Below are 13,009 nucleotides of genomic sequence, written 5' to 3'. Positions count from 1 at the left end.
GTGCCGGAGTATATTAATCCAAAGAAATAATTTGTGCAAAGCGAAGACCCAATATTATCTGTCTTGCACTATAAAGCATAATTTTAGAAAATAGCCATAACAGACAAGCAAACAGATCAAACAAGAAAACAGCGCTTCTGAAGGAGCTCCAATCTACTTGCAGGAAATATTGACCTTCTTACTGTGCGTTAAAGCGTCTGGTTCTTATAAGAACCCACGTTGAACAAGTCCTAGTCAAACTCGAAGCCCCCAGTGCAGTTTCCAATTTCAACCAAACACTTCAACGCACAGTAGGAAGGTCAATATTACTTCTGCTTCTTGTTCACGATTCCACGAATCCAACCACGAATATAATTTTCATAATTTGCATTACTTGATTTTGGACAGCCGTAAAATATTCAATTCAAAACATTCGGAATTTCACATATAAAAAATAATCTCGGGTGTCCATTAAAGGAAAGAACAGTTCTCTAGTTATTGAACGAAGACCTTCCTAATTTGCTTATTGAGGGCCAATTTCCTGAAAAACAGTTCTTTAGTTATTTCCTTTATATCAAGAAAGAAAAACAGTCCATTAAAGAAGCCGTTTCAGTGTACAAGTCTTCAAGATTCTCTAAAATTAGTGAAGTTTGTCATTGCCTCATCAGATATTTCCTAATAGATTATGTTTCTTTGAAGTTAAGGACAATAATTTACATCTTAAGATCACCCTTGGAGAAATGGACTTATCCGCACAATTAATTTGAATGGCCTAGGATAAATTTCCCTTTTCTCCTAATCATTTTTTACCTTATATTTTCTTTATTTTTCTAGTTTTCCAGAACAGCCCTCCTCCTTGCACCCGCAAAACTCATCAAATTAGTGTTAAAGGGGCAGTAGTGATCCACACCACCCTCTGTTGGTCCGTCCTCACCAACCCTCCCACAAGCCATCACGCGATTGATTCACGACCGTGGGCAGACCCATTGTACTCTCTCTCCAGTGATTTTATCAAGCATGGTAGGCATCGCGTCAAAGATGTCAAGGTTGTGCTTGAAGACAATCGATTGAAAAAAAAAAAATAGAGATAGATGGGTGAAATGATGGGGACGCCAATGGGTTGGCGGTGACGGCATGAGGTATGGGTTGGCAGCATGTCAAAGAAGGGGCAAGAGATTCATATTAGGGATTTTCGAGTGATTACATAAATTTGCTCGAAAGACCAAAGTGTTCGGTTTTAAGGAGTACTCTTACGGGCACAATTGTTAGAAAATCAAATTCAAAAACTAAAGGCGAAGGGAAATGTTAGAAACAATTGAGGTGTAACACAATATAGTGTTAAAAAGTCCAACCAAAAAAGTTATCAGGCACAATGAAACCAACCACTACTTTTAACAAAATTACCCCCCTAACTTTGAAGTTACTCCCTAATTTTGAGCCTTTAGGATGAATTTACCAGGTTAGTTACACCCTAATCTCAATTAATGAGATGCCAGCTCTTTTACTGGCATAGGTATTGGAAGAGTTAGTGTTAGATACAACGACATAATACATATATACCCAACAAAGTATTTAAATATAGCATATTCCCCTATCAATACCATCAAGTGATTTGTGACACCGCAAGTTTCTGAACTCTTTCTCACTGTCTAAATAAGCATTACCTGATTCGATTGTTTAAAAAGTGCACCGGAGCACTTTTTGACAAACTCTCATGTCATAACATAAATTCACAAAATTTTCAACACGAACAGCGCTTTTGACAACCATAAATTGGGTTGACAAACCTAATGTTTAGATCGGCAAGAAAAAAAGGCTGGCGCGTCAATTGCTTAACTTTTAAAGATAGTAGCAAGAAAATAGTTATATAAAGAGACATACTCATTATAGATGCTAGTATAAGCAAATCTCACACGTTTTAGCTTTTCGCTATCCCTGTCATTATATTATATAGATAATCATAAGCACAATATGCATCCTTTTGAAACTAGATAGCCTTCAAATCGATGTTAAGCAAAAAATCAATCAATCTAAGAACATGCTCCAAGAGAGCAGTAGCTTGACCATGAAGCAGATCATTTCTTGCCTTCCACTCAAACTATTCCGTAGAAACTTCAACATCACTTTCTGCTGTTCTTTGCCGTTCCCCCATTTTTGCTAGAGCCAGGTGAACTCGGATTGCCAATCACCAGAATTCCTATTAATAAAGAAGAGCTCCAGCACCTTGCACCTGACTTTAGAAGAGAACTGCAATTTAAAATCAATTTCCCTGATGTCTTTCCAAGGAGGAAGCACAGAAATTATCTCATCTACAGACCAAATTCTCATATCGCTTGACGTGCAAAATCATCAGTGTATCATAACATGAACTGAGACTTCTGACCACAAACATTTGGGGGAAAAGAGTGTATCATAACAATACAATCTCCAATGTTTCCTTAATCCATTAATGCAGCAGTTTGCATATATTGATAAATGAGCTTACTAGGTATGCATTGCCAATGCTACCAAAAAGTCTTGAGATAGGAAACGAGATAGAGTAATCTGTAGTTGCACTAGTTGCAATGCCCAGGATCGAGATGCGTGATTCAAGCCATGATAATTTGGTCTTATGGAAGCTGAAAAATGCTTATGGTGGCATAGCATCGAACACATACATGCATAGCATTTGACAAGCTTGGTCATTTTCTTCCGCATGGTCTAAAATCTGCTGGTGCTGACAATGCAGAAGTCATACATGCAGTCTTGAGTTGCATACTTTAACTCATACAGAGGACACGAAGTGAAAATGAAAATGCATTCTAAAGCTTGCAAGAAGTATCCAAAGTAAATGGAGCACCTACGAATAAAACCATATCTTCTCATTTCAGATGTAACTTTCAACTGTCAATCTTTACCAATAAATGTAGCAGCAATCGAGTCATATCTAGAGTGGAAAGAGACTCTCTACAACGGGGACCAATTCGTATCTCGTTGACAGTGGAAGAATTGAGAATTGTCCTGTGATCGGATTCCAAGAAACTCGTTCTTTGCAATATATTTCCATAAGAAGCTCGCCATTCCACGTGAAGCCATCAAATCTTGTTACCGGTCCGGTAGCCTTGAAAGTATACAGCTTAATCCAAGACTCAGGGACGCCGTAGTCTCTCATAACCCAAACGAAACATTCGGAATTGAAATCAAACCGCTCAATCACCTCCTCGCCACTAAACAACACAGCCAGCAAACCATTTAATACCGCCACAGACAACACAAAATGGAGACTGTTTATGAGAAGCATCTCTTCCGGCAGAGCCATTTCATCAAACACCTCACCCGCGATATTGAACAAGGCTATGGATCCGTATCCATCCCACTTTCCATTAAAAGAACACCAATGCAGATTCCCATTCAAGAAGACCGCACTGCTGCCATGGCAGAGAAGAGGAACCTCACATTCCAAAGTCCTCCACGAATCTGCACGGAGCGAATAAACCTCGACTCGAGGCTTCCTGTCGCGGAAGCCTTGACGGCGAACACCTACAAATCGGATAATCCTCACGACACAATAGTCATTAGACTTAGCGTCGAAGCAAAACCCTTGAGCTACATGAGCACCTCCCATGGAAAGGGGTTGCCGCCGCTCCGGACGGGGGAGCCGAACCGCCTTGTGCTTCCTGGTGAATAGATTCCACAGATACACCGCCCGCTCAGCGCCGTCTCTGGAACTCTCCGAGACGCAGATCAAACCGTCACATGAACCGACGAGGGCGTAACGGTTGGGAGGAGCAACGAACGGGATTTCGATTTGCGACGGGGAAGGAGGCCGGGCGAGAGGCCCGTTGGGGAACAGAGAGCACCGGTTCTGGACGGCGTCGTCGCCGTAATCTAGACACGCGAGATGCCGACTGGAGGCGTGGAGGGCGGAGTGGCTCCAGTGGAGGGCCACGAAACGAGGGTCGTCGATGGCAGAACGCCACGATCGGGAGACGCACCTGAATCGGAGGAGGGATCTCGCCGGCAACCGCTTCAGGATCTCGACGGCGACGTCGTGAGGGAGCTTCGAGCCGCCGCCGCCGCCGCCGCCGCCGTCGTCGTCGGAGGAACTCATGGTGGCTTCAGGGGTTGAGAAGAAGAGCGAAGTAGAGAAATGCTGGAAAGAACTACGCTGCAGAAGTGGCCGTCGCACTCCCCGTTGGCCGTTACACCTCTCTGTTTGCCACGTGATAGGCACGTGACATTGCACGATTTTGCCACGTGACTTGACACCGGAGTTTCCTAATGTAAGTTCTCCTGCTGACACGGCACAATATTTTTCTCGACTTTTTCTTTTGGTATCACTCTCTCTCTCTCTCTCTCTACGTGGGCGTCTTTATATACTATTTCATATAAAAGATTATTATTTTTATCAGTTCTCATTTCATAAAAGAAACAATAAATAAAGAGTACAAATCATATCAAAAGACTCTTAAAGAAATAAATAAGAGATATTTGACAATAAGCATAAATATCATTCATAAACTCAATCAATTTGAACTGAACATTTCAGGCATTTTTGAGTTAGGCCTCATTCCAAATTGAGTAAAAATTACAAAAAGAAAAATTGAGCATCCTCATGAAAAAATTAAGAAAAATATAAACGTAAAACAATCCCATCACTTTCTTTAGTAACCACTTACTTCATCCACTTTACTGGTAGGATCAAATGGGCCTCATTGATTACACATCTCTTTTGAGATGTGGAGACAGGGTTTTGGAGTTTGGACCAAACCTTTGGAAATCAAGATGGTCTCGGCTAATAATAATAATAATAATAATACGGTTAGGTTCCATCCACAACTTTTACTAAATAGAAATATGTTAATCATACATAACAATCTTGTTTCATACATGTGCATTTTGTCTTGTCTCTAACTTAAATTTTTGTATATATAAGCCAAGACTCCTAATTGTCTCACTTTTTGAGAGCCACATTTAGTCTGTGTGTACGTAGTACTCTAATTATAAAGTAAAGATAAAATAAAGGTAAAAATGGTCAAATAAAAAGGATAAAAAGTTGAAGGAAAGAAATTAACTACTTACTTTCTATCAAGAAATAACAACCAATAACATTCCTTAATTGTCCTTATGTGACCTCATTCTTTCGCTCAATGCGAGGAAATTTAGAATGCTCCTTTTATTTTCTTTAACTTTTTTGACTTAAAAAAATTGTTACTTTTTAGTTATTAAAAAAGAAAAAATGTTCATTATAATTGCTTTCTGGAAAGGGGTGAAAAGATCACATGTTTGAGGAGCTGTGACAGAGTTATTTTCCACAATTTATGGTGACATTCTTAACGGATCATCAAAATTACAAAATATTCAAATATCCAACTGAAGACAAGGTTGGAAATGACGATGGCGAGGGGGCAGATTCTATGTCTAAAAAAAGTCAAAAACTTGTCAAAGAGAAAATTATTGGACAAGCAAATAATTGTCTAGGACCCACCTGGAAATAGAAGATCCACACATACTTGACTAAAGAAACAAGACATGTCGGAGATATACTAAAATATTATTAAAAATTATCTACGTTAGCGCCAGGTCATATTATGTAGAACGGTCGGCATTCATACCAATAATTTATGTTCAAAAGTAACCAAATGGACTAAATTGATAAAACATTAAAAGGTTATAAGACTTAATTAACAAAATTGAAATGTTTAGAGGGACTTAACAAAAGTATAATAGGTTTAGGATTTTTTTTGGACAATTTTCTCTTGGTATTGGAGACTTTACCATGAATGGACCACAATGGAACAATTTTTCAATACAAGGATTCCACTTTTGTAGGCAAACATCTTCTTGATAATGAAGGAAAATTACTCCTACCTCAATCGTTCTTGTTGCTATCTGCGCAAATTTCCTCGCATCTACAAAGTATTCAGCACCCTATTAGCTTTGAAATTTGAGCGGATGAGGGCCATCCCATCATGTCCAAGACGATATGATTGTCTTTACTTCATTAAGATATACGAATAAACATGAAAAGTTAAGTCGTTTTTGCAGATCATGCATAGAGATTTAGAGCTCCGACTTGGATTAAGACTGCAGACAACTTACACGGACATCTTTCAAACATGTTACTCAGTGAACCATATTCGTGATGTGCATGCTTTTGAAGCCAAAAGATCTTCAGATCTTGCGAAGAGAGAACTATCTACAATTTGCAGTAGATAACGCAAACCGCACAAGGCAAGGCTTCTGTTTCGGAAACAGATCTGCGCAGGCAGAAATCAAACACTAAGCAGATCATAACGACCTCGAAGTCCTCATCTTAGAGAAAGCATCATTTCATATCCTCATTGAATTTTGAATCCATACGGTCAAATCAATGTCCTCCTTTTCTCATCCGAGGACCAAACAGATCTTGTTCTGTACATGTATCTATCATAATCATAACTATATAACTAACTAAAATCACAATACTAGTGGCAGGACCGGTGCTCGGCACTGTCAAGCCACGGTTATACATGCGCTGGATTTCTTCCTAGTACTCTGTCAAAGACTTGTCCAGTAGGGCCGGCGTAAGTTCCGCCACATCTTCCATCCTCAGTTTGCAGGTTGGGTCGCCAATGGGCTAGCGGTTCAGCCTTGGCCTCAGTTCTTCCCTCAGAGGAAAACCATTGATTGATTTTCTTGCCCTGCTCTTTAAAACTTTGGAGTTTGTCCTCAGTTTACAATGATGGACTGGTTTGCAGGTTGGGTCGCCAATGCACGTTAAAACTTCGGAGTTTGTCCTTTTTAAGTTCAGTGATTTCTCATTCTTAAGAATAAGGTCTAACAATTGATTGTTTTTCTTTGGGAAGTTTACACTCATCAATAATTAGATATTTTGTTTATACATAAGGAATACATTATTTTGTCTTACAATATTGTTTTCCACTATTTTGTGATTATGAAATTAAATACATACATTTTTAATTGGTGCCCCAAATTTTGAGAAATCTAATTGGCAGAATAAAATTGTATTTCATTTCTTTTTTCCATAGACAATCTATTTGAGAGGAAAAATATCATGAAACATATCTTCAATTTTTTAACTTACTCTACAATATTTCATTGGTTTTGCTATTACAAAAATTTAGTGGTGGGAAGTATGTCACCAATAAAGAGAACCTTTAGTCACGATGTTAGCATTAGTAATTATGTTATCAAAGATTTATGGGGTGTTTGTTTGTATTTCTTTTTTTTGTTTATAAACACAATTCCTTTTTTTTTTGTTTTGAATAACAAAAAAGAATTAAACACGTTTGTTTACGTTTTTATTCCAAATTTATTGTTTTGTTCCGGAAACACATTTGGAACAGAAATAAGAAACAAGGAAAACTTGTTTCGGAACAATTTTTAAGAACAAATTTTCTCTCTCCCTTTTTCTTCTCTTTTTTTCTTCTTCTTTTCTTTTTCATTTTTCTTTGGCCGATCGCCGGCCTCGACCATGGCTAGCGATTGGCCATCCAAGGTTGACGACGCCGTCGAGGGTCGGCGACCTCACCGACCCCTAGCGAGGCCAAGCGTCGCCGGCCCGGCAAGGCCAAGCGTCACCGGCCCCGACGAGGCTCGGCTAGGCGAGCTCGGCCACGCTGTGGTTGGGCGAGGCCGCTAGCCCTCGTCGGCCATGGCCAAGGCTAGCAACCGACCAAAAGAAGAAAAAAGGAAAAAGGAAAAAGAAAAAATTAAATTAAAAAATTAAAAAATTAAAGAAATAAAAAAATTTATACAAATTTACCAAACATGTTTTTATTCTTTTTCTATTTCTCGAACAAATTTACCAATCGCATTCTCCTGTTTAAAAATTATTCCTCGGAGCAAAAATATTTTTTTCTATTTCTATTTCCTAGAACAATTTTTGAACAAAAACACAAACAAACGCACCCTTATTTACTCCTCTCTATTTTGCAGATTAAAGAAAAAATTGTGCAACATAGGGGCAACAAAACCAGAGATAGTAATGATGAAGATGATGATGATCCAATTAACCTAACCAAAGTCAACGGAAAGGAATTAAGGATAGGAGAGCAAGGTAGGCATCACGTCAAAGATGCCAAGGTTGTGCTTGAAGACAATCAATTGACAACAACAAAAAAAAGAAAAAGAAAAAAAAAGGAGATAGATGGGCAAATTGATGGGGACGCTAATGAGGAGGTCTGGGTTGGCAGCGTGTCAAAGAAGGGGCAAGAGTCATGTTAGGGTTTTCGAATAATTATATAAATTTGCTCGAAACACCGGAGTGTTTGGTTTAAAGAAGTACTCTTAAGGGGTACAAATGTTAGAAAATCAAATTCAAAAACTTAAAGTAGAGGAAAATGTTAGAAACAATTGAGGTCTAATATGATACAGTGTTAAAAAGTCCAACAAAAAACGTTATCAGGCACAATGAAAACAACCACAACTCTTAACAAAATTAGCCCCCTAACTTTAAAATTACTCCCTAATTTCAAGCCTTTAGGATGAATTTACCAGGTTAGTTACACCCTAATCTCAATTAATTAAATGCTAGCGCTTTTGTTGACATAGGTATTGGAAGAGTTAAGTGTTAGATACAACAACTGAATACATATATACCCAACAAAGTACTTTAAATATAGCATATTCCCCTATCAATATCATCGAGTTTCTGAACTCTTTCTCATTGTCTAAATAAGCATTAGCTGATTCGATTGTTTAAGAAGTGCACTGGAGCACTTTTTGACAAATTCCTATGGCATAACATAAATTCACAAAATTTTCAAGACGGAGACCGCTTTTGACAACCATAAATTAGGTTGACAAACCTAATGTTTAGATCGGCAAGAAAAAAGGCTGGTGCCTCAATTGTTTAGCTTTTAAAGATGGTAGCAAGAAAATAGTTATATAAACAGACATACTCATTATAGATGACAGTATAAGCAAATCTCACACATTACATTATATAGATAATCATAAGCACGACATGTATCCTTTTGAAACTAGATAGCCTTCAAATTGATGTTAAGTAACAAATCGATCAATCTAAGAACATGCTCGAAGGGAGAAGTAGCTTAACCATGAAGCAGATTGTTTCTTGCCTTCCACGTAAACTATATTCCGAAGAAACTTCAACATCACTTTCTGCTGTCCTTTGCCACTCCCCCATTTTTGTTAGAGCCAGCTGTACTTGCATTGCCAATCACCAGAATTCCTGTTAATAAAGAAGAGCTCCAGCACCTTGCACCTGACTTTGGAAGAGAATTGCAATTTAAAAATCATTATCTCAGATGTCTTTCCGAGGAGGAAGCAAAGAGACTATCTCATCTAAAGACCAAATTCTCATAAGGCTTGACATGCAAAATCATTGGTGTATCATAACAAGAAGTGAGACTTCTGATCCCAAAGCATTTGGGGGGAAAAATAGTGTATCGTGGTAATACAATCTCCACTGTTTCCTTCATCCATTAATGCAGCAGTCTGCATATATTGATAAATAAGCTTACCAGGTAAGCATTGCCAGTGCTACCACAGAGTCCTGTGGTAGGAAACAAAATATAGTAATCTGTAGTTGCACCAGTTGCAATGCCCCGGGATCAAGATGCGTGATTCAAGCCATGAATATTTTGGTCTTATGGAAGCTGAAAAATGCTTATGGTGGCATAGCATCGAACACATACATGCATAGCATTCAAAAAGCTGTGTCATTTTCTTCCGCATGGTCTAAAATCCGCTGGTGCTGACAATGCGGAAGTCATACAGAGGACACACTTCACTAGTCTAAAGAAAAACTCGAAGTGAAAATGAAAATGCATTCTAAATCTTGCAACAAGTATCCAAAGTAAATACACACTGCCGCACTACTTCTCATCATTTTATGGCTGACACATACGAATAAAATCATATCTTCTCCTTTACCCAAAAATAAATAAAAATAAAACTACATCTTTTCAATTCAATTCAGATGTAACTTTCAACTTTTCAGCAGTCAGAATTAATCTTTACCGATATAGCAGCAATCGAGTCATATCTAAGGTGGAACGAGGCTCTCTACAACGGGGACCAATTTGTATCTCGCCGACAATGGAAGAATTGAGAGTTGTGCTGTGATCGGATTCCAAGAAACTCGTTCTTCACAATTTATTTCCATAAGAAGCTCGCCATTCCATGTAAAGCCATCAAATCCTGTTACCGGTTCCGTAACCTCGAAAGTATACAGCTTACTCCAAGACTCTGGCACGCCGTAGTCTTTCATAACCCAAACGAAACAAGCCTCCCTATGACTAAAGAACACAGCCAGCGATTCATTCAATACCGTCACGGACAACACAAAATGGGGACTGATCCCTTCCGGCAGAGCTATTTCATCAAACACCTCATCTGCGACATTGAACAAGACTATGGATCCGTATCCATCCCCCTCCCCATTGAAAGAATACCAGTGCAGGTTCCCATTCAAGAAGACCGCACTGTCACAGAGAAGAGGAACCTCACATTCCAAGGTCTTCCATGAATCTGTACGGAACGAATAAACCTCGACTCGAGGCTTCTTATTGCGGAAGCGTCGACGGCGAATACCTAGGTATCGGATAATCCTGACAACACGATAGTCATTAGACTTCGCATCGAAACAAAACCCCAGAACTACATGAGCGCCCCCCACGGAGAAGGGTGGCATCCGCTCCGGACGGGGGAGCCGAACCGCCTTATGCTTCCTGGTGAATAGATTCCAAAAATACAGCGCCCGCTCAGTGCCGTCACTGGAACTCTCCGAGACGCAGATCAAACCGTTACACGAACCGACGAGGGCGTAACGGTTGGGAGGAGCAACGAACGGGATTTCGATTTGCGACGGGGGAGGAGGCAGGGCGAGAGGGGCGTTGGGGAACAGAGAGCACCGGTTCTGGACGGCGTCGTCGCCGCAGTCTAGACACGCGAGATGCCGACTGGAGGCGTGGAGGGCGGAGTGGCTCCAGTGGAGGGCCACGAAACGAGGGTCGTCGATGGCGGAACGCCACGATCGGCAGACGCACCTAAATCGGAGGAGGGATCTCGCCGGCAACCGCTTCAGGATCTCGACGGCGACGTCGTGAGGGAGCTTCGCGCCGCCGCCGCCGCCGCCGGAGGAGGAGGAGGAACTCATGGTGGCTTTTGAGAAGAAGAGCGAGTAGAGAGCTGCGGGAAAGAACTACGCTGCGGAAGTGGCCGTCGCAGTCCCCCGTTACACCTCTCTGTTTGCCACGTGATAGGCACGTGACCTAACACGATTTTGTCGCGTGACTTGACACGGGAGTTTCCTAATGTAAGCTCTCCTTTTCTTTTTTTCTTTTTTGGGTTAAAAGCTTTCCTCCTGAAAATGCACAATTATTTTCTTTTATCTTCTTAATCATTTTCAGTATTATTTAAAATATAAGCACGTGGCAGTTGATATAAACACATCATGACTAATAATATCGAGTTGTCTAAAGTAAATTGCAAAAATCCATAATTATTACGAGATGATATCCTTTTCAAGGATCCTTAAAAATACATGCTCCTATGTATTTGCACAATCATAGGGATATTCGGGAAAAAGTGGAGAAACCAATTACATTCGCCGGTCATGAGTTGAAGAACTTGGATAAATTCATCTTCTCTTCAAGCATGATAGAATCATCCTTCAAATTAATTTTTTTTTTTTTGGTTTTTTGGCGATCAATAATTTATGTCGCACCACCCACCTCGCTATGGGGGTGTTGGTTCTAGCATTTCCCCCATCCCAGTTGAAGGGAGGTTCGAGTTACCGCGTGCGTAATTGCATGACTTAAGTGCGGCGCTGTGGGAGATGGGTCCCTACGCTAGCGTTATCTCGAATTTATGTCGTCGATTATCGGCTGAACGGTGATTTCTGAGTCATAAAAAAAAAATAATAATAATTTATGTCGCACATCTTTGATAGGTTTTTCTTTAATGCCAAAGAAGAATGACCATGTGCCATGAGGGTGCTTTTTGTCTTCTGCTTCAAAGAACTATAGCTAAGATTATCGGTCCTCATCATGCACGTTCTTTTGTGAAAAATACTCCCGTTGATGTTGCTTGTTCCTATCTGACTTAAAATAGAATTCTCTAATCGAGCTAGAAAACGACGGAAGCATCATCGCTTAGTTTTCTTCATTAATAGAAAGTTTCCAAAAGAAAGAACACAATCTCACTTAAGTCTTACTCAGATCATTCTATTGGCATTTAAATATTTGATCAATTACTTTTCAAACGTCTAAAAATCTCCTACTTTCATGTTGATGTTTCCCGACTTCATCAAAGAAAAAAAGGGAAAAAAAGAAAACTAAAACACTCGCACCTCTCTTTGTTTATATTTAATCAAAAGGCGAAGACAAAATGCACGTTAAAACTTCGGAGTTTGTCCTTTTTAAGTTCAATTAATTCTCATTCTTTAGAATGAGGTCTAACAACTGATTGATTTTCTTTGGGAAGTTTACACTCATTGATAATTAGATATTTTGTTTATAAATATGGAATACATCATTTTATCTTACAATATAGTTTTCCACTATTTTGTGATTATGAAATTAAATACATACATTTTTTAATCGGTGCCCCAAATTTTGAGAAATCTAATTGGCAGATTAAAATTGTATTTCATTTTTATTACACAGACAATCTATTTTGCGAGGAAAAATATCACGAAACATGTCTTCAATTTTTTTTTAACATAATTTACGATATTTCATTGGTTTTGCTATTACAAAAATTCAGTGATGGGAAATATATCGCCAATAAAGAGAACTTTTAGTCACGATACCAGCATTAGTAATTATGTTATCGAAGATTTATTTACTCCTCTCTAATTTGCAGATTTAAGAAAAAAACCGTGCAACAGAGGGGCAATAAAACCAGAGATAGTAATGATGAAGATGATGATGATCCAATTAACCTAACCTAAGTCAACAGAAAGGAATAAAGGATAGGAGAGCACAAAAAAATTAACTACACGTCCAAACTTTCTCTGGAAAATCTGACCCTTCATTTTTCATTGCCAAAAATCTTTATTTTCACCAAGAATATTCAT

General features: G+C 39.2%; 1 protein-coding gene across 3 annotated transcripts; it reads right to left on the bottom strand.

Annotated features, from left to right (window-relative positions):
• Positions 1 to 2,598: 2,598 nt before the first annotated feature.
• Positions 2,599 to 11,118, bottom strand: LOC104418030 (F-box protein At3g07870). Of its 3 annotated transcripts, none has more exons than XM_039302112.1 (2): positions 10,069 to 11,118; positions 2,599 to 3,015 (listed from the first exon to the last, which is right to left on the bottom strand). In XM_039302112.1, exons 1-2 carry the CDS (start codon positions 11,084 to 11,086, stop codon positions 2,906 to 2,908), a joined length of 1,128 nt encoding a protein of 375 aa, XP_039158046.1. In that variant the 5' UTR covers positions 11,087 to 11,118; the 3' UTR covers positions 2,599 to 2,905. The 3 variants fall into 3 exon arrangements, with proteins under 3 accessions (XP_039158046.1, XP_010027543.2, XP_039158047.1); XM_010029241.3 differs by lacking the exon at positions 2,599 to 3,015 and adding an exon at positions 8,847 to 9,194 and having other exon boundaries at positions 9,949 to 11,118; XM_039302113.1 differs by lacking the exon at positions 2,599 to 3,015 and adding an exon at positions 8,847 to 9,190 and having other exon boundaries at positions 9,949 to 11,118.
• Positions 11,119 to 13,009: the final 1,891 nt, after the last annotated feature.

This window comes from Eucalyptus grandis, chromosome 9, assembly GCF_016545825.1.
Source record: "Eucalyptus grandis isolate ANBG69807.140 chromosome 9, ASM1654582v1, whole genome shotgun sequence".
Taxonomy (NCBI): Eukaryota; Viridiplantae; Streptophyta; class Magnoliopsida; order Myrtales; family Myrtaceae; genus Eucalyptus; species Eucalyptus grandis.
The sequence above is the reverse complement of the archived record's forward strand: the minus strand, read 5'-3'. Positions and strand labels throughout refer to the sequence as shown.

What these genes read in the sequence shown, in the direction of transcription:
- LOC104418030 (XM_039302112.1), bottom strand. Translation starts at nt 11,086, where the DNA reads ATGAGTTCCTCCTCCTCCTCCGGCGGCGGCGGCGGCGGCGCGAAGCTC. An exon ending in AATAAATTGTGAAGAACGAG is followed by an intron (nt 3,016 to 10,068) that starts TTTCTTGGAATC and finishes TTATGGAAATAT; the next exon opens with ATTGCAAAGAACGAGTTTCT.